At 41.8% G+C, this 25,525-nt stretch overlaps 1 protein-coding gene across 1 annotated transcript in view; it reads right to left on the reverse strand.

Annotated features, from left to right (window-relative positions):
• Positions 1-25,525, reverse strand: part of LOC109967048 (serine/arginine repetitive matrix protein 3-like) — an 80,613-nt gene that overhangs the window by 11,729 nt on the left and 43,359 nt on the right. The window contains exons 2-3 of the mRNA XM_020612376.1: positions 17,637-17,935; positions 5,695-5,796 (exon numbers count right to left, since the gene is read on the reverse strand). Of these exons, the coding sequence (XP_020468032.1) occupies positions 5,695-5,796; positions 17,637-17,923 (389 nt within the window). The 5' untranslated portion in view covers positions 17,924-17,935. The remainder of the gene's footprint in view (positions 1-5,694; positions 5,797-17,636; positions 17,936-25,525) is intronic.

The raw sequence follows: 25,525 nt of genomic DNA on the forward strand, positions 1-25,525 counted from the left end.
GAGAGGTGTACAAGACAGTAGTGAGACCAGCTATGCTGTATGGGTTAGAGACTGTAGCAGTGAGGAAAAGGCAAGAGGCAGAGATGGAGGTAGCAGAGATGAGAATGTTGAGAGTCTCTTTAGGAGTGATCAGGATGGACAGGATTAGGAACAAACACATCAGAGGGACAGCTCAGGTCGGCTGTTTTGGGGACAAGGTCAGAGAGGCCAGATTGAGATGGTTTGGACATGTGCAGAGGAGGGATAGTGGTTATATTGCTAGAAGGATGTTGGAGATGGAGCTGCCAGGCAAGAGGTCTAGAGGAAGGCCAAAGAGAAGATATATGGATGTGCTAAAAGAGGACATTAAGTTAATTGGGGTGAGAGTAGAGGATGCCGCGGATAGAGTTAGGGAATATTTTCACATCTTAATAAGCTCAGCATAACGTCAGCTAGAAAAGTCATTCAGGTATCAAAATGTTCAGGTCTTCAAGGCCATTCCTACTTTATTGCATCTCATCCTTCAGATTATTCAACAAAGAACTTCAGCCATTAGGACAGGGTAAGGTTAGGGTTAGGAAAAGGTAAGGGCTAGGGTAGGTAAGTAGCGGTTAGGGTTAAAGTTGCAGAAGATTAATGTAAGTCAGTGTAAATCCCCGTGAGCAATGAAAACAAATGTATGTGTGTGTTCGCGTTTGTGGGTTTGTCTTTATGTACTTGTGCGAACCAACCCCCGACGGAACACCTTTCTTGTGTGGACATTTTTTCTTGTTTGGACCTGTTGGGTGGTCCACACAAGGAAAATGATAGGATAGGCTCCTTTCATCCTAAAGAATTATCTGTCTAAGTTTCAGAAGATATCCATATACAGAGAGTAAAGTCAGAAAAATGTGTGCCAGCTTGTGCTCTAAAAATATCATGCTCTGATTAAATACTGCTTAAGGTGAATTCATGCAATACTGCCTGTGTCTTTAAAAGGGCACAGACAGGGCAGCTTAGAAATGGGTGAGAATCAAACAATATTTATAACACCTGGAGCTTGAGGCTCACCTTCAACTAATGTTGCATTAAATGCATGCCTCAACACTGCGGAGACTGCGGTATCACCACAATCAGTGTGCTGAGAGATACGACAAGGAGAGAACCGTGAAAGCTGAATTAGACGATGAAAAAAAAACTGCAAATTGTCCAGGTAAGATTTATGAAACTAGTTAGTTGTTTTGGTTTGAAACTAAATTCTGGTGACATCACCGGGAGCAACTGGGGGTTCAGTGTCTTGCTCAAAGACACCTCGACATGTTGACTGGACAAGCCAGGAATCGAACCGCTAATCCTCCAGTTAGGAAACGACCCGCCCTACCTCCTGTGCCACAGCTGCCCCTGCTCTATGGTGCAGAGCTGCATCCAAATCAGTGAGCCTCACCTCCAGTGCTGCTAGCATCTGACATTTACAGTATTACAAGTATTACTGCTAAAAGAGGCAGAGGAATAACTGAACATGCGACACTCTGGATAAGAGAAAGTCAGAGAGGAAGAGAGGGAAGCCGCTGCTCTCAACTAAGCCACTGGCTTAGCTAGCTTCTAAACTAGCTGACCTAAAGTAGCATGTTAAATTTGGTAATTAGCAAGAACGTCTGTGACACAGGTGCTTAAGTAGTGCAGGTATATGTTGTCAACTCAAAAAAATTCAGATAAACCTAGAAAATAGTGAGCTTAATCCGTAAACAATCTGGTAGCAAGCACAACATGGTACAGACACAGGAAACAGGAAGTGAGTATGATTAACACAGAAACAGGAAACAGCAGTCCACACAGGAGTAGGAGCATTTTAGCTGTTGCTCTTTAATTATTCTTCTCTCTTCTCCAATTCCTCTTGTTATTTTTCTCTTTCTCCTCGAAATCCAGTTCTTCCTTCCACTCATTCTTGACCTCCATTGGTCCAGGTGCAATGGGGAAATACAAGCTTACTATCAACTCCTCCATATATTCTTCCTGCACCAGGATAGTTTTTGTCACTGGTGTGCCTTCCTTTGGGTTGAGTAACACTTTTTCATCTTTTCCTGGCTTGTCTCTTTGGACTCTGACTCCTTAAACAGTGGGCATTCCAGTAATTCTTGCAAATACTCTTGTTGTTCCTGTGGGACTTCTAGTTGTAAAGAGACAATCTGTTTAATGGCCTCTTGCAGTTCCTCCTGTAAGGTCATTTCTGGTACCGGATAGTCAAAGGCCAGCACTTATTATTGACCTGTGCCCCCCTCATTACTTTTTTCCTGGGCCTTTTCCAAACTCTCTCCGGGACCCATTGTTACAGCTCCACTAACATTAATGAACAGAAAAGCTGCATTATTGGTAGTCTTACTAAGATCAAGGATTCACAGCGATGGAGGTTTTAGTTGAGCTGATTAAGTCCTGTGATCATAAGGAAACACCTCAATGTTCTGGGTGCACCTTGATCAGATATTTGTACTACAGTTTTGTGGCAGATCCATGTGTATTGCAGTAAGCTGCATTTCTGTTTCCCAATGAATTCATCACTCAGTTATTTTATAATGTATGTGGAGGCCACGGTCAGCTTCTCCATTGATCCCGCTCTTGTCAGACAGCCTTACTGTGACTGAATGGCTGCCAGAGGCTTTACACACTGCATTCCTTCTCTCACTCTGTTCCCATCCATTCTGCAGGAAATCAATATAGGACATTGGTAAACAGAGTTATGATCTAGTACATCCATGCTTACTGTTGGCTGTTTATTGTCAGTGTAAAAATGTATTATGCCACAGCTGAGAGGCCTGGCCTGTCAATAGTTACATAGTCCCTGTGGAAAAGATCTGTACAAAAGCTCTCATCTGAGCAAACTGAAACACACACACTAAAGGCAGTACATTTGAAGGTGTGATGGAGGCTCTTATCATTTACCAAATCTTTATACATTTATTTAACCATGTCAAACATCCATTTCTAGCTCTATGAGTATTTTTACTTGAAGGTGTGTAGCATCAGTTTGTACCTAAATTAAGATAAAATAACCTGTTACTGATCACAAAATAAATTACTGTACAGATAAATGTTTATAGAAGAGGAGTAAACTGTAATGTAAAATTCTTTTTTTAGCAGTGGTTTATTACTTCACTGAGCCAACTGCTCAGTGAAAATGTTAATTTTCACTTGTACTGTAAAAGAGTAGAGGGTTGTAGGTCACCCCACCCAGAGGTCTGTGGTTAAGGGACTTGGATCCTTTCTGCTGAGGAAAAGTTGCAGAATTTGAGGCTATTGTAGCTCTGACAACTCAAATTCACCTGACGCTGAACTGAAGTGAAGAAGTAAAACAACATTTTTTTTTCTACCTTTGTGGTCTGCTTTGCGGTTTTATATCCATCCTACTGTACACAGCTGTCCTCTGTCAGTACCCTGAACTCCCTCCCTCTCTCTCACTCTTCCTCCTCATTTCAGCTTGGTCCAGTTAAATGTCAGACATCATTAGTCCTATCTGTGAGACAGGAAGCATCAGCTTCATTACCAGTCATTAGTTCACCAACAGTAGGAAACATCACCACCACCGCACTGCCTCTCTCTCAATCATTCACACATACAGTGTGATGGAGTGTCTCAGGCGGGCCACTGTGCCTATCCCCCTAGTTGCCGTTTCTCATGTCTTTAACTCTGTGAATGTGTGTGTGTGTGTCACTTTGTGATCTGGACAAACACATTGCATTCATTCATGAGTCCTTTAATTTGATCTCTTCTAGCCTTGAAGAAACGTTTCCCTCCCACCTTGTGCTCAAAGATACAGTGAGGCTTAATACTATAAACAAATTGATAATTATCATGCCAATCTTTGCCTTGTTGGCTTCCAGCAGAGTTTATAATAAACTTTAAAATGCTACAGATTATTTTCAAAGCACTGGGGTTTAACAATTCCCCGCATGTTCAGAGAGAGGCATTAGCAATCAGAGGTCAAGGTTTCATATTACGATATACTCAACTTTTTCAATTATGGCTTTATTTGAAAGCCTCAGTTCTTTAGAACTGATTGCCTGAAGACAATATGCAGAACATTTATCATAACCTCTTTTAAATCAAACTGTGTATGCATTTGATATTTATTTCTGTCTACTTTTATTAGAGCCATTTATTATAAAGCATTTGTGTTCCTTTTGTAATTCATTTTTTATCAAGGAGACAAAAGTCTGCTGAAAAAAATGATGTGTGAGTGAAACAAGAAGAGGGAGGCAAAGTGAAAAACCATATGTGCACACTAGAGGTGTAAATGAATACCCATACTTTATATGACTTGTTACCGGTTTCACACAATATATCACAAACAATCTAAACACACAGATGTCATACACACCCTGCTTTAATCAGTGGAATTCACTTTTAGAAATCAGATAACAAATGTGCTCCTTATACTTGCCTCAGAATCATCAGATGTTTTCCTCTGTGTTTGCCCAGTGCAAACAGTAGATGTGACAAATGTAAACAAACAGACTTTAAGCTAAAAGCATGAAGGTGTAGGTAGATTTAATACCCATTCATTCATATTACAGATTTATTATTCATCCTTCATAACTTTTCATCCATTTTTACCACTGCACTAGCCTGACTGATGTTTCAGAGCTGCTAGTTTTACTACAGGATTCCAGACTAGACAGACAAGTGCTTGCAAATGAACCAGATTTTTGAAAACTTAATTTCATCTGCCCAGGTGATGTAATGTGGCACAATGCAATCCTTACTATTTCCACTAACCTCTTGTTGACTCATGTTTAGACTTACTATTATTTTCTTTTTTAAGGTGAAGTTCAAATAGACACATTTAATATTTGATTAATTCATTATCTCTATCTTTTGATAAATTCAAAAACATGGTTATGTTCCTGGCAGCTTTACTATAATTCTTTAGATTCTTGAATACTATTTGAGTGTTTCCATTCTGTGCTACAGATATGACTGCTCTGTCCCCCAGAGGGAAATTCACATGCTACCCACTATGGTTATTAAAACCAGTCCCACCAGCTGCAACAGTGATAAGTCCAGTAACATACAAAATGCCAAAATGGGCCATTCTGCATAATAACATTTGATATCTTAAGTATAATTTAATGCTTATACTTTTTATAGTGTAAGTAAAATAGTGAATATAGGGCTTTTATGCGTAACACTGTATTTTTAATGTACTTTTTACCAGTGCAGAATACTGATATTTTTCTGACACACTGTAAACAACTATTAAAACAGACAGGTTTATTGACTCACCAGAAGACAAAGGATTATGTTTGTTACAATATGTGAACTGGGTAAGATTGAAGACAAAATCCATGTTATATTTTATTGTTCATGTTTGATGACTTGAGGGATACTCTTTTATTGTAAAAGGTCTTCAATATGTGATACATTTTTCCAGTGGATAATTTTAAGAAACTTGAAGTGTGTTTTGTAAAAGGAACTTTTTATGTGGCAGAGTTTTTCTGTAGCGCATAGGACAGAAAACAATGTTTCTTGTATGTTTTGCTATGTACAGCAAGGAGGATATTATGGTAAAGTTTGAAAATTGTACTTTTTCTTAGAAGCAACAGCATTTGTAAGTCCATGTGGGCTGGGCACTTTGGTGCATGACACAAATAAAAAAAATAATACATCTGTAATCTGTATAGATAGCAGCTTCACCTCTAATGCACACATCACAGACATAACACCAGATCTACAGCAACTTACACTGACTGTGTGTGTGAGCCCTCTCTGGTGATGACTCCCTCTTTGTCCATCAGCATTTGTCTGAATGTGCTTACTTTCTGTCGAATCTCTTCTTCTGTGTACCTGAGGATGGACACAAAGATGGAACAATTATTCAAGGAATACACACACTCATCAGTGATCTGAAGTTTTGACTACTTAGCTCAATAGTGAGCAGACAAGGATGAAGTAAATTCTTCTAAATGTTAAGAGACTGTCAAGATGATATTCCAGACTGAAGCAGCAGCTTTTAATGCCAGCATGCAGCAGGGGCACGGGTAAAGCTAAGAGTCATCTGTAATAAATGTCAGATACTCATATAGGAGCTGCATCTTTTCTCATATAGGACCGAACCAATGTCAGCGACAGTCTTCTGCCCATATCCTGAATGAAAATTATAGTCAGCTAAATGCTGTATATTCTGATGACTCAATGTCAACCTCTCCCAGCCCTGGTGGGTTTGTTGTTCAGGCCTGGGCTCCATGCCACCTTTCATTCTACAAGCAAGCACCTGGACTCACTGAATTGAGGGGTCAGTGCGAGGTGTTTTCTACAAGCTGAGACAGACATCATACTACAGATTGCTGCAGTGGCACATGAAATAAATTACTGTCCATGCCACACTATAGATTTGAAGTCCTATTTTGTAATTGAGAATATCTGGTTATTTTCATGTCAGATATATTGTGGCTGTCAGTGGATGCAACAGTAGAACATCAAAATGATTATTTATACTTTTATTTCATTGTGATGTTACTTGATGCAGAACATAATGAATGAATAAAACACTATGCATGAAGCATTGGTCTCCATTCTCCTATTCTTGAATAGCACAATTAACAGCCCCTGACCACAAGTATGACGGCACTCCAGACAGTAATTATTCAACCAACCCATCTGAACAGTCCTCTGATCTATTCTACAGATTATCATAGTACAGCTATGCAAGTCTGGAAACTTGGCATGATCTCTTTAGTGCACTGCAGACTGAGCTGATCTGGTGTATGCACACCATATTCACACCATCTAATCTTCTTTTGGCTGTTCCCATTAGGGGTCACCACAGCAAATCATCTGTTTCCACCTAACTCTATCCTCGGCATCCTCTACTCTCACCCCAATTAACTTCATGTCCTCTTTTAGCACATCCATATATCTCCTCTTTGGCCTTCCTCTTGACCTCTTGCCTGGCAGCTCCATCTCCAATCTCTGCTACCTCCATCTCTGCCTCTTGTCTTTTCCTCACTGCTACAGTCTCTAACCCATACAGCATAGCTGGTCTCACTACTGTCTTGTACACCTTTCCTTTGATTCTTGCTGCCACTCTTCTGTCACACAACACTCCTGACACCTTTCTCCACCCACTCCAACCTGCCTGCACTCGCCTCTTCACCTCTTTCCTACACTCCCCATCACACTGGACTGTTGACCCCAAATACTTAAACTCCTGCACTTTCTTGACCTCAGCCCCCTGTAACCTCACTGTTCCACTTCCCTCCCTCTCGTTCATACACGAGAGGGAGGGAAGTGTATTCTGTCTTACCATGACTGACTTTCATTCCTGTTCTTTCCAGAGCAGACCTCCACCTTTCCAGGTGTTCCTCCACCTGCTCTCTGCTCTCACTACAGATCACAATGTCATCCGCAAACATCATTGTCCACACCATCTAATGATGGTTAATAAAGCTGTGATAGTGTGTCAGACTCTTCACAGAGGTAACCTGATTGGAAGCCTCAAGCATTAATAATATACTGTCATGGTCAAATTCAACAACAACAGCATATATGAGGGGTGTCTGGGATGTAGCATTAGCATGAAGAGTCACTGATTACACCACAGTGAAAGTGCAGGTGACCTATATTTACAGTAAACTGGTAATAAAAAAAAGACTGAAGCCTTAGAACTCATACCCTCTTTGACTTTCAATATACTAACGTGATATTTTCTTATTTAAGTGATAACCCTGGGGAACTGTCAGTTAGTGCTGAAACAGACACTTACTTAGCAAAACAACTGTTTTTCTTTTCTTAAAGGATTAGTTAGACTTTGTCCAGATCATGCTTATTTGCTTTCTTCCTGAGAGTTACAGAAGATTCATACCACTGTCAGCATCCTAACAATGAAGCTACAGTCAAAGGTACACAAAAGTTTGTGGGGACACGCTTAGAACCATGTAATTTACTTACCAGTTTATTAAGTAATTATTAAATCACAGTTTATTAATCACTGCTGACTTGTGATGTCCACTTGTTCCTAGTAAAAGCAGAGCCATCCATCACTCAGTGCTGAAATATATAGCGGACTCTTACCTTTCAACAGATTCTCTTTCACCCTCTTATCTACTGCTTATGGCAGGCGCAAATCTGTAAGTTGGATTGAGAATGAACCAGGGGCTCATTTCGGCTTTGAACTGGCATCAGACTGAGGAAGGTTTGATTTTCTCAGATTAAATATTGCAGCTGATACAGTGTAGTCTGTGCCAGGTGCTATCAACATTTTGACGATGTGAAGAATATGATTAGGAGTAGTGCGATGGAGAACTGAAATAGCTGGAAGATGATCCAGCAGAGCAGTAGCCAGCAAGTGTGACAGCACCATCAGGTCCCGCTTCTCTGGCAATCTTTCAGCGCAGCAGCTGGCCAAACTTTTAAGTTGCATTTTAGAGCAATTAGGTTTAAAAAATTCATAGTGAACTCTAAATCAATCTGCATAAGTGGCCACATATTGGACGCCTGTCAGAAGCTAAGCTCCACTGCACATTTAGGTGCACATTTTGCAGCTGTAAGGATGGCAGCAACACCATCAGTTTTGCCCTGACACAGTGCAAGGGACGGATGATTGGGTAACAGTGAATTCAAATTACAATGAATGTTTATAGTCATGTTTGTATGTTAGTATATGTGTATGAGGAGGGACAGAGGCCATATTGGAACCAAAGGAAAGCCATTCAGCCCAGGCACAAAGAGCGAGGAGCTCTCCGTCACCCCATCCATGAAAGCTTGATTGCAGTAATCAGACAGCTTAGAGCACTCACAGATTCTCCCATTAACTCACAATCCTGAAAAATGAATAGGTGTGTTCCAAGCTGATGGTCATCAATTTGAACGGGGCGTGCCTATGTGTGGGGCGTGTGCTCCTCTTGACCGCAAGTGATGTTGCTGCATTTGGTGTCTGAAGAGCTATTGTCCTCAAGTTGTCCCAAGGCATTGCTATACACCTATGAAACTGCAGTCATCAATCTTGCTGCAAAGAGCACAGAGGCATAGTGATGGCAGTGTAGCTAGTAAGACTGAATGGTGCTGGCAGCATAGGAAGACAAACCTGAACACCTCCACATTTCTATTTCAGGAGCAGAATTAAAATGGCCTACCAAGTGCCACAGTGAAATAGTTTAACTCTCAAATGAAGAAGATTTTCAATTGATGCTCTGTACACTCACAGACATTCTGGTGAGATAACAGATACAAGAGAGACCAGACAGCAAGTAACCTCTCTCTCACTACATAAAGCTGCCCCTCTCTCCTCCCCCACTGTGTAAGTGGATGGAGAAGCACAATCTGCTGCAGCCGCACTTTCTGATTGCTCATCTTCTCTAAGACCGACAGCATTTCATGTTAGGGTCTCTCTCAAGCCAGGGGGTGAGAGAGAGATAAGACCCATAAGGACCCAGACTACAGTGTGACAGTTTAGATAAATAAAGAAAGTTTTATTAACACAACAGAGGCGGCAGCTGCTGGAGCTCGGGGACTGGTCCAGGAGGCGGCAGCTGCTGGAGCGCTGGGACTGGCTCAGGAATGTGCTGCTGCAGCGGGAGGTCCAGATGGGATGAATGAGAAGTGGGCTGCTGCAGCGGGAGGTCCTGGTGGGATGGACAAGGAGTGGGCTGCTGCAGTGGGAGGTCTGCATGGGATGCACAAGGGCTGCAGTGGTTGCTGCTGCTCAAGACTCAATGAAGGCTACTGCTGCTGCTGCTCATGACCCAACATGGACTACCACCGCTGCTGCTGCTCGGGACCCGACGGGGGCTGGCGGCGCCGTGCTGGTCACTTCCTTCGTCTGCAACCCTTGCCCTCAGAGGCGGAAGGCTGCAGGTTGAGGTCAGGTTGCAGCAGCTCAGGCTCTGGAAGCAGCTGCTGTGGTGGCTCGGGCTCTGGAGGCAGCTGCCACGGTGGCTCTAGCTCTGGGTGAGAAGGCTAAATGAAGGATGCCTTATACAGTACATTAAATGGGGCTCAAGGTTACATTTATAAATGACACCTGTCTGGAAGTGCATGAGGCATGATCGTTTAAAGTAGCTATTAGAGGAGATGGTATATAACTGAAGCACCATCCTGAATGTTTTCAAATATGCTTTGTGTCAGCTTTTAAGCAACTTTGAGGACCTTATGATAACACTGCTCACTGAATGACTTTGGACCATTAGGGCTGCTCTGCATGCAATGGTCCAGACTCTATTTCATGGGTATTTTTCTGTGCTAATTGAGCTATAATGATTGCACATGATTCAAACTCCTGTGGTGTTTGGGCCTTTTTCCAGCTTCTTAATAAGCTCTCTTCACAGGGCCTCACTCAGTCTGAACTGCAGGGTGTATGAGGCTCCCTTTAAACACATGAACACTATATATGCATCTGCGGAAGGCATGCACACACACATACACAGGGTTTGCTTCAGAGAAGCAATACAGTGATGTTGTCTATGAACAACAAAGTGTGCTTGGCCTTTGTAATGTATGCATGAAACAGTTTGTGCCACCAGTGGTAAGAACTTTGTAAGTAAGAGGGAAGAGACTAGATATTACTGTTCCTGCTTCACCAAGCAGAAAAATTAGATTTGTATCTGTGTATTAAAAAAAATTTATATCTGTTTTAATGTTGAGTGAAGAGGCATAGCCTGGCACAAGCAAAGAAGGCACAACAACACAGAGATGTGTAAATGAATCTGTGCTTTTACATGTATATAAAGACATACAAGCAAATCCATTTCAAGACAGAACAATTTACAGATATGGAGCCAAATGGCTGAATTTTAGTCACTACTCCAACATCTGCACTGACAGTTTTTGAATTGCAAGAGATGTGAGTAGGTAGGATCTTATTAAGAATACTTCTCAGAGCCTCTAAGGCCAGAGCAAATAACTACCTCTGCTCTGATGTAGCCAATGTCTGTGTCATATAAGACTGAAAAAAGGAGGGGGAAGCATCTCAGGAACAATGACCTATCTTATACATTGTCAGTGGGGGCCTTCCAAGCCAATATAACAGGCCCATGCTAGACAAAACAGCTTGAAATGTCAGGGTTGTGCTCCGCTCCCTGCCTCTCTCCCTGTTTCTTTCTCTCCCTCACTCCCCGCAAACACTGGCATCTCCGGAATGCTTTCACCTGTGGCTGATTACACCAATTACGAGCTGGCTTACTTACCCTCCAGGTTCTCTCTCAGTCTCTGCCAGTTCATTGATGTTGATGACAATACAAGCTACAACGCACCAGCTCCTGCTTTGCTCTCCAATCCTGTTACGATCAACACCATTCTGTCTGGGCCAGCCTTCTTACAGCAACCGTCTCACTCACCACTCGACTCAGCCGACTCTATCCACCTCCAGTAACTCCTCTTCCTCACATCATTCCACCGGGTCAGCCTGTCTCCACATGCTCCCCTGTGAACTGCACTGTATTCCTGACTCTTAGCCATTACCACCATCAGTTTTCCCCTGTTTCAGTTGTGTTAATAAAACTTTCTCTGTTTATCTAAACTGTCACACTGCAGTCTGGGTCCTTCTTATCTCTCTCCCACCCCCGGCTTGAGAGAAACCCTAATAGAACGAACCAGCCTACAGTGGACCCAGCAGGTGGCAGTTTTTCTCCTTTTCTTTCTCTTGCCCTCAGCTCCTCAAAAAATTTAAAATTTAAAAAAGAAATGAACTGGTCCGGTTCAACACAGGCTAATCCTGTACCAACAAGCCTGGCTTGCACAGTTCCCAGCAATAGCGGATTTCCTGTCTCAGATTGGCCATCTTCGAGCTGCTCGGGTACATGTCTCGCCATCTGTCCCAGAGGTCCCGGCAAGAGGAGGAAGGAGAGAAGGGGTCCATCTCAGCCTGTCCTCCTGCTACTAGCTCCACTCCAGCCAGCTCAACATGCCCCATTTTGGTCAGGGGGAACCTGTCTGAGTCCTGCAGAAGCCCAGGAGATTCACTGGGAACTAAAGGCTCAGATGGTGTCTCCCCTCTCGGTTCTTCACCCACAGCCTGACCTTCGGACAGGTCTAGAGCCGCACTCAGTCTCCTGGGGCAGGGGCCGCAGGCATACTGTATGTAAAAGGGCAATACTCCCTGTGGCTGCAGAGCACTCAGTACTCCAATGAATGGAAGATGCTGCCAGGCCTTGGGTAGTTAAATGAACAGGCTCCTTTAATTGCTGAGCCCAGCTAACTTGCTCATAGGGCGAGGCCATCATTCCTGACAGATTATTTGTCCTGGTCTTATCTCCTGAGAAGTGCATGACTGGATTGAGGGGTTGTGTGTCAAAAGAAAGGAGACAAGTGTCTGCTGGTAGGAGGAGGCAGGTGTCCAACCTGCCCCCTAACCTAATTCTTCATTTAGGCCTCAGTCAGGACGACGACTCACTGGTGATGAAGAGGCTGGCCATGCTGGCTTAAATCTATGAAAAATTAAAACAGATTCCAGCTACCATCTTAACTGTGTCTAATGCTTTGTTTTGCTCTCCCTCTCTATCCCTGTTTCATCCCCTGCTCTATCCCTTAATCCTACACACATGCACACACCGTCTCATTTCAAGAGGCACAATAGAAACTGGAGAGGCAGTGGGAGCTGTGCTGAGCCAAGCTGGCAAATAAGATTCTCTTTTTATTATAGTGTAACAAGATGATTTGAGTCTGTCCAGAGCTTTAACACTCAGCTGAGTGGTTGCTGTCCTTCAAGAAACTGCCTGCCAGCAGAGTCCATGCAGCCTGATGAGTGGGTAGAGCTGGTTAGTATGGGTGTTCATTCTCATTGTATTCTGTCATCATTAGCCAAGCTTCTGCCTGCTGCTACACTGCTCCACTAGACACCGTTGCTCTTTTACATCACTGTCAAACCAGGAACTGTGCCTACTCCAGGCCAGGAGATTGACACGTGACAACAGTCGACCTCCTCTTTCTAGTTTTTTATTCCCCCAAGTCCAGCAGTTCCCATCCAGCTAGTCTGCTGACGGTCTACCACTACCCTGCAGTCTTAATGAGGCCCTACTGCCTTACAAGCCCAGTCATGCTCAGGGAAGGATAAGCGAGTTGAAGAAAAAGGAGATCTAATCCGTCTCCATCTTAAAAAAATGACAGGAGCATTTATTTAATTATTGATTTAATTCATCTGCATACTCTAAAATGGTGCAATCAGCAGTAGAAAAGTTTTTATCAATCATGGTCAGAGAGGAGAACACAGAAAAATAGGGATAGTTTTCTTTAAAAATACGATTAAAAAATGCAGATCTTACATTCTTTCATTCACTTTTGCCTGTCACCTCCTATATCTAGCCTAAACAACAACAGACTTATCAGGCTTTCTATAGACGACCAAAGAGATGCCAAAAAATGCCATCAGGTCTCAGGTGAATGTGATAAAATGATCGTTCTCTGTACCAACACAGGATCACAGAGCTTATCATTACTTACAGTCTCACTTAGCCTGGAGTTTGCCTGTAAGCTGTGGTTATTCAAGCAGCAGTGCATATATGGGTGTAGATAAGACTAGGAGAAGCCCTGAGATTGTGAGATGGGGCCACCGACTGCAGTCACTATAACTTCCATGGACGCAGCAAACCGAGCTCTTCCTGCCTTTGTGCTAAAGGATACATATCATGCTAATGAAACAGACTATGCTTGGTTGGCCTGTGTTCTTAACTGACTGTCTCTATGGTACCCTCACTAATAATTACTTGAGGATAATGCCATTTATGCAAGGGATAAGACCATTTAATGCAAAGTTAGCTTCTTGGCTGCAAATATGCAACAAAATCAAAAATAAGGAATGTATTTGTGGCTGTATGAATCTCCATATACAGTGCCTTGCAAAAGTATTCATACCCCTTGAACTTTTCCACATTTTGTGCCATTACAACCACAAACTTAAATGTATTTTATTGGGATTTTATGTGATAGACCAACACAAAGTATTGCGTAATTGTGAAGTGGAAGGAAAATGATACATGTTGTTCAAGATTTTTTACAAATAAAAATGAAAAGTGTGGCATGCATATGTATTCAGCCCCCTTGAGTCAATACTTTGTCGAAGCACCTTTCGCTGCAATTACAGCTGCAAGTCTTTTGGGGTATGTCTCTACCAGCTTTGCACATCTAGAGACTGCAATTTTTGCCCATTCGTCTTTGAAAAGTAGCTCCAGTTCAGTCAGATTGGATGGAGAGTGTCTGTGAACAGCAATTTAAGTCTTGACACAGATTCAATAGGATTTAGGTCTGGACTTTGACCAGGCCATTCTAGCAAATGGATATGCTTTGATCTAAACCATTCCATTGTAGCTCTGGCTGTATGTTTAGGGTTGTTGCCCTGCTGGAAAGTGAACCTCCGCCCCAGTCCCAAGTCTTTTGCAGATTCTAACAGATTTTCTTCCAGGATTGCCCTCTATTTAGCTACATCCATCTTCCCATCAACTCTGACCAGCTTCCCTGTCCCTGCTGAAGAAATGCATCCCCACAGCATGATGCTGCCACCACTGTTTTTCACGGTGGGCAAGGTGTGTTCAGGTTGATGTTTAGTGTTAGGTTTCCGCCACACATAACGTTTTGCATGTAGACCAAAAAGTTTAATTTTGGTCTCATCTGACCAGAGCACCTTCTTCCACACGTTTGCTGTGTCCCCTACATGGCTTGTGGCAAACTGCAAATGGGACTTCTTATTGCTTTCTTTCAACAATGGCATTCTTCTTGCCACTCTTCCATAAAAGCCTGTTACGGCGCACCATATATAGTGCTAGTTCGGACTCAGAAATATGCAGGCCTCGGACTTAGGCTTGACAAGGTAATTGTATTTTAATGAGTTTGGAAATGAGAAGTGGACAGAGCCGGTCAGTGCAGTCGATCTCAGGGCATCTGGGAGCGTAGGGTTGACTGGACTGCTAGGGTTGAAGAGAGGCGCAAAGAGAGAGTAACAGGTATACTACGGTAAGCACTAGCTTGAGTAGTAATACTGAAGACTTGAATAACTGAGTGTGCTAGCTCTTGACAGGAGATTGCCACAGGCATATGAAGCAGCCCAGGGAAGCAGGAGCTGGCACTGGTGAGCACTGGTCCAGAGTGCAGGACCCCCGTGGTGGAGAGTGAGAACCAGTCCGTCAGATGGCATGGCAGGCAGCCGGATGGTATGATGACGGCTAAACAGCAGAGATCCAGGACCACTGTGCTAGTCGCAGTAGAGGCAGGTCTCCTAGCCCTGTGGAGCGCTGCCTGAGGAAACTGTTCAGTCACAGTACCAAGTGGTGTTGTGAAAAACAAACAAAAAAAACAAACAAACAAAACAAAACAAAAAAAATGGCCGAAGCCAAATCGGTCTGGGAAAACACAGTTCAAACACAGGGCGACCCGTCAAAAAATAAGAAGGGCAGGAATTCAAAGAAGCTGGTGCATAAGTTCCCACAAGCAGAGGGCATATAGTTCAAAACAGAAAGTCAGGCCAAACAAAAGCACAGCAGTTCGTTCACATAAAATCTGTAACATGAGTACACAGCAATGTTACCAGCAGGAGTATAAGAGATCATCTGGCAACGAGGACACACCAATGCTTTCCTTAAGTACTGCTCTAATAATTGAACGCAGGTGTGCCTCGCTGCTTGGAACGCACTCCCACCAGTGCTGGGGCAGAGCTGCAGGGATTACCCATGCCAGCTGACAAGGTGCTGGGGGCGGCCAGGGCCACGGATGTAACAAAGCCATATTTGTGGAGTACACGACTAATAGTTGTTCTGTGGACAGATTTTCCCACCTGAGCTGTGGATCTCTGCAGCTCCTCCAGAGTTAACATGGGCCTCTTGGTTGCTTCTCTGATTAATGCTCCCCTTGTCCGGCCCGTCAGTTTAAGTGGACGGCCATGTCTTGGTAGGTTTGCAATTGTGCCATACGCTTTCCATTTTCGGATGATGGATTGAACAGTGCTCCGTGAGATGTTCAAAGCTTGGGATATGTTTTTATAACTTAATCCTGCTTCAAACTTCTCCACAACATGTGATGATCTGTCTGGTGTGTTCCTTAGTCTTCTTGATGCTGTTTGTTCACTAATGTTCTCTAACAAACCTCTGAGGCCTTCACAGAACAGCTGTATTTATACTGAGATTGAAGCACACACAGGTGGACTATTTACTAATTAGGTGACTTCTGAAGGCAGTTGGATTGGATTGGATTTTATTTAGGGATATGAGAGTAAAGGGAGCTGAATACATATGCACGCCCCACTTTTCAGATTTTTTCTTGTAAAAACCACATATCATTTTCCTTCCACTTCACAATTATGCGATACTTTGTGTTGGACTATTACATAAAATCCCAATAAAATACATTTAAGTTTGTGGTTGTAATGTGACAAAATGTGGAAAAATTCAAGGGGTAAGAATACTTTTGCAAGGCACTGTAGCTCTATGTTTGAACTGTAAAAATTGTGTTTGCATTTTCATCTGTGAGGTAAAAGCTGTGTTACTGCACCAAAGCTACAGTATGTGGTGCATTCTTGGTTCCAGGGATTATCATGATTGGTTGCTCCCACCTGCTCAAACCTTTTTAATTTTCATCTTTACAAAGCTACAAACAAACAAATTCTGTTCAAAAGCTTGAATTCAGTCTATGATTTTTTTTTTAACCTTGAGACATGTCTACTTTTTTTTAATTTAATATCTCAATTTCAGTGGTTGATTTCCCAGCTCACTGTAGCTCCTGTCACAACTAATTCCCACCCACATTTGGCTTGGGGACAGTGTAGAAACCCCACTACACATACTGTATACTGCTCTCTTCTTTTTAGCCAACACTGAGGCACCCAACCAGCAAGCAGAAGCCACTAGTGCAGTGACAAAACGATGAGCCTTCACTGGGTTGCTAATTCTGAACACTGCCTATTAGGGTTATCTGGTACAGCTGGCTGAGCAGGAAGTACCCAAGTCACTGCCAAGATGGTTCCTGTAGGGTCCCTCACTTGATACTGAACTGACTCTTATGCTGGATACAGTTATTTTAGGACCAGAACAGCCTCCTACATAAGGACATCAGTTTCATTTGTGGCGGATGTGTTCCAAGCCATTCTCTACACCACATATAATTATCTGAGCATCATACAAAAATAGCCTGCTTTTAAAGGGACTTACTTTTAAAAAACATTTATTCAGTGCACCTTAAATGTCTGTGTGCTTTTGTGACATTTCTGGACAAGTTCCAGTCATAAACACCCATGATGGCATAAAGTTAGATGCTAAAAAAAAAAACAAACAAACAAAAAAAACCCCCAGCAGAGTCAGGGATATGGAATATTATACCATAGATGAAGTTGCTGCAACACACTTGTATAAAGATGGCTGTCACAGTTAGGAACGACTGAACTGCACAATAAATACCACAAAAAAGTTGTCAAACTTCTAGGTAATTTATTTATTTATAGTTAAGACAATTTTGTCTTCATATTTAAATTCTAATTTAAACTGAATTAAGGCATTATAATTTTGAAATGTAATGACAGAGCTTTAGGGGCTAAGAAAAGCAGCAGATTTCAATTCTTTAGAATAGATGTAATCACTATGAGTGACCCCTTTCATATTGACATGTGATCCACTGTAATTGTTGCAATATTAATTATAGCTATTACTGTACAAGAAATTCTCACGTGAGGTTCATTATATTACTGTCAATGGGTGCTCATCACATCTACTTACCCCTGTTCCTCCATCATCTCCTGGAGCTCCATACATTTGAGCTCCACCCTCCTCTTCCTCTCATGGTCCAGAATCTCTCTGTGTGGCTTCTTCACCAGTACAGGTTCTGCTTTGAGCTCCTCCTCCTCCTCCTCCGTACCTGGCCACCCCTCCTCAGTTTTAGCTTGTAGGACCGCAGTCGGCATGGGCCCTCCTGATCCTACAGTTGTTCCTGCTTCTGCTCCGGGGACCACAGGTGGGCCAATTGCACCATCCTTAGGAGACGACACCCTTGCCGCATCGTACATGATTACTGGACTCTGTGGAGACACAGGTGATAGAGAGAAAAGGGTCAGCTGAGAGAAAAGAGGCGCTATTTGTTGAACAATGGGTATCCCAGTGGATTTTGGCGGTCTTGTTTAGGTTAATGATTAGCATTCAGTCCGTCTAAGAATCCAAAACAACCAAGCTTGTGGTTGCATTTGAATTATCACTGTGCTGTTCACAGTTGAATGTAGGATATTCTTCATTGCCACCATATAGAGCCCAGCTCTATGGTCCCCAGAGCCCTATTTGGTTTATCCACGCATACAGCACATATCCAACCTCTCTTAGCATATCATGATATCTGAACAAACATTAAGCCACAAACATTTTGAGACTGGGCAGTACATGCTGAAAGATGAACAGTTTGTGATTTGATGTGATTATTTTTTGGACAGGATGCAGCATTTCTGCGTGAACTGAGTGGTATACTTGGCAAACATTCATGCACATCAGCATACTGTACATACACAGACACACATACACTTTGGATCTGGAGTACATGTAGACATGTATTGCCAGTGACAGCGCAAGCAGAAACTTCTGCTCCATGAGTCAACAACCCAGTAGTGCTGAGAGGCAAGTTGGGGGTGGGAAGCATGAGAGCTGAATTGTTTTTTCAAATTCTCTTATCTCCTGGACAAAACGGAAGCTCTAAATGGTACAGGTACACCACACACAAAGCATGACAGGGAAAGCATGGGAGTGGCAGACTCATTAGCATCTTAAGAAGAAGGGGAGACATCTGCATCCACAGAACAGGTGACAGAGGAAGAATGTGGGAAATAAAATGTATTTTTGTTTTTCACTTTATCAACCTTTCTGTTTCTGGTTGGTTTACTCACTGAATGATGAGGCTGTCATTTTGGTGAATAAAAAGTCATCTGGTACAAGTGCTGCATGAACTGTGCTCTGATTATGATGGATTGTCTTGTTAAAGTCAGTGTAGGGCATGTGGGACGCGAGAAGGGCTTCATGTGCCCATAAGCCTTGGTTGCCCATCATTCCTCTACCTCTACAACTTATAGCTTCATTTTCTACTGAGGAGCCAAAAAGGCCCAGCACTTTATCTCTGTCACACATGGAGACAGGATACCACTGAGGCTGGATGGACAAACATCCAGCACTACATTCACATTTTCCCCTGATTTACTTCTACTTATCACAGGGAGTGTGTGAGCAGCTTGGGCCATGCAGGCAGGTGCTTATCTCCAGTTGAGCTGATTCTGAAAGTCTTTGACTGGTTAATAGGGATGTGCGTGTTTTTGAAGTGCCGCACGCTGGTAAACAAGCCATGGATTTGTACGCAGCAACATGGCTATTGGCTGACAGAACAGGTGGCAGGACAGCAGGAGGTATCATCGCTGAATCGATTATACAGTAAATCAGCACTTGATATTCCCTGACAGCAATCTCTCATCTGCACGCTCTTGGCTGTAGAGCATTCTGGGAAGCAAAGCTCTCACCAAAAGAGACGTTCACATGACATTCAGTTAAACAAGATAAAGAACCTCTGTATGAGCTTGGAAAAAAGTTTTTTTCATCTTGTTTGATAAAAGCTTGTAGCCATATGATGTCAATCATCTCTTCAAAAGTTCTAAATCACTGACATTACAATAATATGTCAGAACAGAAAAAGTTTTAATTAGTCCAAATGACAGCGGTAGAAGAAGTACCTAGATCCCTTACTTAAGTAAACGTAGCAAGACCACATTTTAAAAAGCACTTTGTTGCAAGTAAAAGTCCTACATTCAAAATGTTACTTAAGCAAAAGTACAAAATTATTAGCATCAAAATATACTTGAAGTATTCAAAGTAAAACTATAAATATTATGCAGCATGGCACACTTAACATTAATGTATAATATTATTGGACCGTAATTAGTGATGCATTATTGTGTACATCACATTTAATGTTGCAACTGGTAAAGGTGTAACTAGTTTTAACTAGATTCCATGCTTATAATGTAGCTGAGTAGCTTGTGAATTTTACACTAGAGATAAATGAAGTTTTAGGATAATAGTGTAATTTATTTATTAATCTGATTCTTAAAAGTAATGAGTTATAAAATAAGTTATAAAATAAATGTAGATGGGTAAAAAAGTACAATATTTGTCTCTAAAATGCGGCGAAGTCAAAGTATGAAGTAGCACAAAATGAAAATACTCAAAGTACAGTACAGATACCTCAAAATTGTACCTAAGTACAGTACTTGAGTAAATGTACTTAGTTTCCAGCTTGAGCTGGACGGCTTAGGTCAGGTTACTGAGCTGTCTGAAATTCGACTGTAATGAGTTTAAATACTATGAGGTTTTCATGTGAAAAATCTGTGAAAACTAGAGCCCTCCTATTTCCCACAGGGCCAGATGTGGGGAGTCAAAAGCTGCAGGCCAATCACCAGCCTGTGTTAAACCATGCTGTAAATATCCAGTCATGTCATTATACTAATGTGTCATTCCATGGTCATGCCTTTTGTTCCAAAGAGGGGGTGGGGGTTTGCAAAAATCTGTTCTCTTTCAATTTAAAACAACTAAATCATTTGTATAATGAAAAAATGGGGGCACAAAGGGAGACTTGTCAGTGAGCTGATAAGGAAGCAGAGTGCACAGTTAATTGTGTGGGAGTCCTCTACAGGGACTGAAGGTTATCTGCAGCTACTGTATTAATGGTGGCACCAGCCTTGTCAGCTGTGTTGTGAGGGTGTTTAGGACCGTCACGTTCCAACAAATACTTATTGTAGTCCGTCATTATGCTTATGTGCTAAGTCACCAACATGTTTCAAATCACAACAACACTCTTGAATTCAGTTTTCTATTTTGAAATGTTAGGTATTTTTAGTCAGATAAATATTGGTTAGGTACTTGTTGGATTAGAAATGTATTCAGTGTAGACAGGATGTCTAGCTCAGGCTGTTAAATGCTTACTCATTTCCATGAGTTACTCCAGGTTGTTTATGTTCCAGGATAACTAGATAGAAAGTGGCTACTGTATGATATGTTTAGCCGTAATCTTAATCATAATATCTTCCTAGGCTTAATGTCCAGACATGTCCCTGAATGTCCTGTATGTTCTTAGATACACACCACTTAATCAACACTCACACACATTGATTTTCTCCATGTTTTGACTACTGCTACGGTCAGCTGTAAAGCTGGCATATCAGGTGACGCCACGGTTTGACGTGCCTGTGTAAAATGGGGTTAGCCCAAACCAGATATAATGTACAGGCCTGTTGGGTTCGGGGTCTTTCATCTTTCATCTGCCTGCGTGCAGTTTGGAGGTGAAGGATACCTGAGCGTGTAATGTTAATTTTTACCTGTGTTCATGGAATAAATCAGCACTGTTTTGTAGTTACTTGGACTGCCTCGTCTCTCAGAGTCCGTATGGTAAAAAGTACCGGGTACAACAGAAGACAGGACAATGATTGGTGTTGTAGAAATAACAGTGTCATTAGTTCAGGCCTCGAGTGAGAGAAGCTGACTCCTACTGTCTGTTCTTGACCTTTGCCTGTGGTTTCTGGTGCGGTCTGCTTGATTGGATGCAGCTGCTGTAGACAGCCCTGCTGTGTCTGCACTGCAGACCATTTTCTGCTGACATCACACACAACAAAACAAGTCTGTAGTGTAAAATAGCAGCCGATCATAATGAATGTGCATGGTGACGGTGTTCACTACATGTTGAAGGTTTGCTGTAATTTCCATACAAGTATCATGATCACTCATTTACAAGGTGGCTGGTAGCCCATGCAGGGCTGACTCATCTGGTACATACAGTATCATGCACTCAGTTAATAAGAATAACATTCTCTGTGGCTACAGTGAAAATAATCTTAGCCTCATTAGCAATCTGATGTTGCATTTGGCTAATGAGACATTTGGGCTTGAGCCACAGGGTGAATATAAATTTGTTTTTTTCCACAGGGCATTTTATGTAAATATATCATTAAAAATTTTATGGCACAATTTTTACTACTATGGACAACAATTTCATGTTTGTAACAACATGATTCATTTAACTGTTTAATCCAGAATGAAATATGTCAGCATTATTGAACTGACTGTCATAAAACTTTGTACAGATATTCAGGGCACCCAGAGGATGAATCCTGATGTCTTTGGGGTTCCCCTGACCTCTAGTGCCATTACATTTGTGGTTAAGAGTAAATTTGCCTCCTTGAGATCAACATTAGCTGTATTTTCATTACATTTGGTATACTATTAGATACATTTCCATCCACCTGTTTTATGTGCATTTTGAATTTGCACAATAAATAAATAAATAAATAGAAATATGAATGAATGAATGAATAAACCCTAAGTGGGAAGAATGGAAATTCAAAAACACAAAAGTCAAAATATTGCAAACTGGATGATTGGTTAAGATGGCAGTAAGTCTATGTGCCAATAAAAGGAAAATGCAACAAGGCGCAATGGAAACTGACTTAGAGAATCATGATGTAAATGATGAATGTGAGTTAAACGTCACCTGTCACCGAAGAGACAAAAAATTGCAGCAGACAAAAACTCTGAAATCCAAGAAAAAAAAACCTGAACTCTGTGTGGAGTGATGAAGAGACTAACATTTGTAACATTAATATTTGAACAAATCTAAATGTCATATATTTTCAGTGGAGGTTTGACTGGTGCTGTTTTAACTTTGTCATCTCATTGTGCTATTTTTTTCTGGTTTAATGGCACCTGGCAGGAGAATTTGTGCTGCCAACCTGATGTCCCAAACTCCTAGCATTTGCACAAAAGCTCCCAGGCTATAGATAAATAGCAGGCTTCCCATCTAATGACACCATCAGCTCAGGATGTTATTTTATCCAATACTTCACTGATGAAGTATTGGATAAGTGAAATCATCATCAAAAATATTGTCAGGCATGAAATGTAGCTTTTCTGTCTATAAACCATTAACTAGATGAACCTTTGTAACTTCGTCTTGACATTAACACATTTTTGAGCTTTTGTGAGGATGTGTATGTGCCCACTGTTAGGTAATTTCTTAGTTAGATAGATATTGATTAGAGATCTGTTGTATTAGAAGATGTTAGTGTAGCCAGGATGTCTTCCTCAGGCTGTTAAATGCAAGGTTAGTTAAAGCAGAGAAAGGCTGCAGTCAGGGATAATCATAACATTTTCCGAGGCTTACTGTTCGGACATGTCCCTGAATGTCCTGTATGTTTTTAGATACACACCACATAATCAACATTCACACACATTATTTTCTTCGTGTTTTGACTACTGCTCTGCTCAGCTGCCAAGCTGGCATATCAGGTGGCGTCACGGTTTGACGTTGCCTGTGTAGGATGGGGCTAGCCCATGTGATTAAATTGTATAGAGATCTTGGGTTCGGGGTCTTGCTTCTTCCGGGCTGCCTGCGAGCAGCTTTGGGGGTGGAAGATGCCTGGACGTGTAATGTTAATTCTTGCCTGTGACTCTTTGAATAAACCAGCACGGTTATATTTTTTATATATCCAAGTGGTCTGAGTCGTCCCTCTGAGTTCCTGGTTTGAAAGAACCGGACGAGGCTTTATAATAGAATAGAGCCTATACCACCAACCCCTTCTGCACATACAACAACAACAAGCCCTGGTTCACAACAAGACTCAAGTAGCTTTGTCATGCAAAAAAGGAGGCTTACAGATGTGGAGCCAGGATTCTGTACAGGCAGGCAAGGAACACATTGACAAGGGAGATCAGAGTACCAAAGACAAGCTACTCTGGAAAGCTGAAAACCCTGTTTTCAGCCAATGACCCCTCATCTGTGTGGAGAAGCCTGGAAAACATCACTGGTTATAGGAAACCATCACCCTCTGCTGTGGAAGACCATCAACTAGCAGACGACCTGAATGTGTTCTACTGCAGGTTTGAGAAACAATACTCCCCCCTCACCCTCCCCACCTCAGACCCAGCAGCTGCTCGCCTGACAATTACCACCCCTCCCTCCAGCGCCCCACGTCTAACGATCTGCAAAAAGGATGTGCATGGCCTTTTTAAAAAACAAAAGATCACAAAGGCACCAGGCCCAGATGGTGTGATCCCCTCCTGCCTGAAAGCATGTACCGATCAGCTGGCCCCCATCTTCACACTTATCTTCAACCTGTCCCTGCAGATTCTCAGTCATCCAGGTCATAGTAAGCTGAAAAAACTGAAAAATCAAATGGACTAGGTTTTTAGTCCAGTTGGTCAGCCTATAAACGGGAGGTTGAGCAGCTGGTCCTATGGTGTAGTCACAACAACCTACACCTGAACATGCTCAAAACAGTGGAGATGACAGTAGACTTCAGGAAGAACTGTTTGGAGATGTTTGTGCATGAGGATCCTTGGGAACTATCTACTGATAGTATTGTTAGGTATTTTTAGTCAGATAGACATTGGTTAGGTACTTGTATGTATTAGAAATGTTTAGTGGAGATAGGATGTCTAGGTAGCTCCTTCCCTGGCACGCCTGGATGAAGAACAGTTTGGGCTTCCCTGCTAAGGTTTTGGCTCTCCCACTCGTGAAGGGCTGTGTGAGTTCTCGCAAAGGTACCTGCTTCTCATCAGTCCCATAGACAGATCCCTTTTCTCCATGGGAAAGCACGCACACCACCTAAGATCAGCGACAGACACTTTAAGTTTGTGCTATGTCTCAGTTTAACCCGAATTTTAGATGCATTTCTGAATGACACATAATATTTAGCTTGAGTTAAACATGAGATCATTTCATATGCAAGCAACTGCAATTCATCACAAGTCAACAAGCTTTTAAAAAATGGATTATTTGGCAGGACTATTATGAATAAACAGTGTGACATTTTGAAATATTTGGCCTTTCCTTTTCTTGTTGGGTTGGGAGGTGGAAGATTTGATTTGATTTATTCTTTCAAACATGTAACGACAGTCAATATGTCAACACACATAATTTCACACATATCCACAAATGCATTATCAATTTGCTTATACCTAGTACATGCTTGAACGGAGTAGGAAGAAGTTAGACTTATCTAGTCCTACCCCATAACATCATCTTACCATCATTGATTTGCAAGCAGTATCTCTACATAAATAATTCTCTTCTACACCACACAAGAAATATATTTAAAAAAATTATAACAGAGTGTTAACATTCTTACATAATTACATTCTTAAATAATTATCTTCTACACCACACAAGTAATATACTAAAGAATTATTACAAAGTGTTAACATTCATACACCACACCCACAATGTTCCATCTAATTAATCATTGAGCCTGTTCTTGCATATATCTTGATTGACACATACCTTTATATTTATATTTAAACTCATCAATTCTATTACTATTTTTTATGTCCACACTTAAATTATTCCATAGTTTTACCCCACTTATGGAAATACAAAATCTTTTTTTTGGTTGTACGTATAGCATGAATTTTTAAATTTAACTGACCCCTTAAATTGTATCCCCCTTCCCTTTCATTAAATAGTTTTTGAATTCCACCAGGTAATAAATTGCTCCTGGCTTTATACATAAACACTGCAGTCTTTTATCCCACTAAATCAAAAAATTTTAACAATTTAGACTGTATGAAAGCTACATTGGTGTGATCCCTATATC

This window comes from Monopterus albus, unplaced genomic scaffold (assembly GCF_001952655.1).
Source record: "Monopterus albus unplaced genomic scaffold, M_albus_1.0 scaffold124.1, whole genome shotgun sequence".
NCBI lineage: Eukaryota > Metazoa > Chordata > Actinopteri > Synbranchiformes > Synbranchidae > Monopterus > Monopterus albus.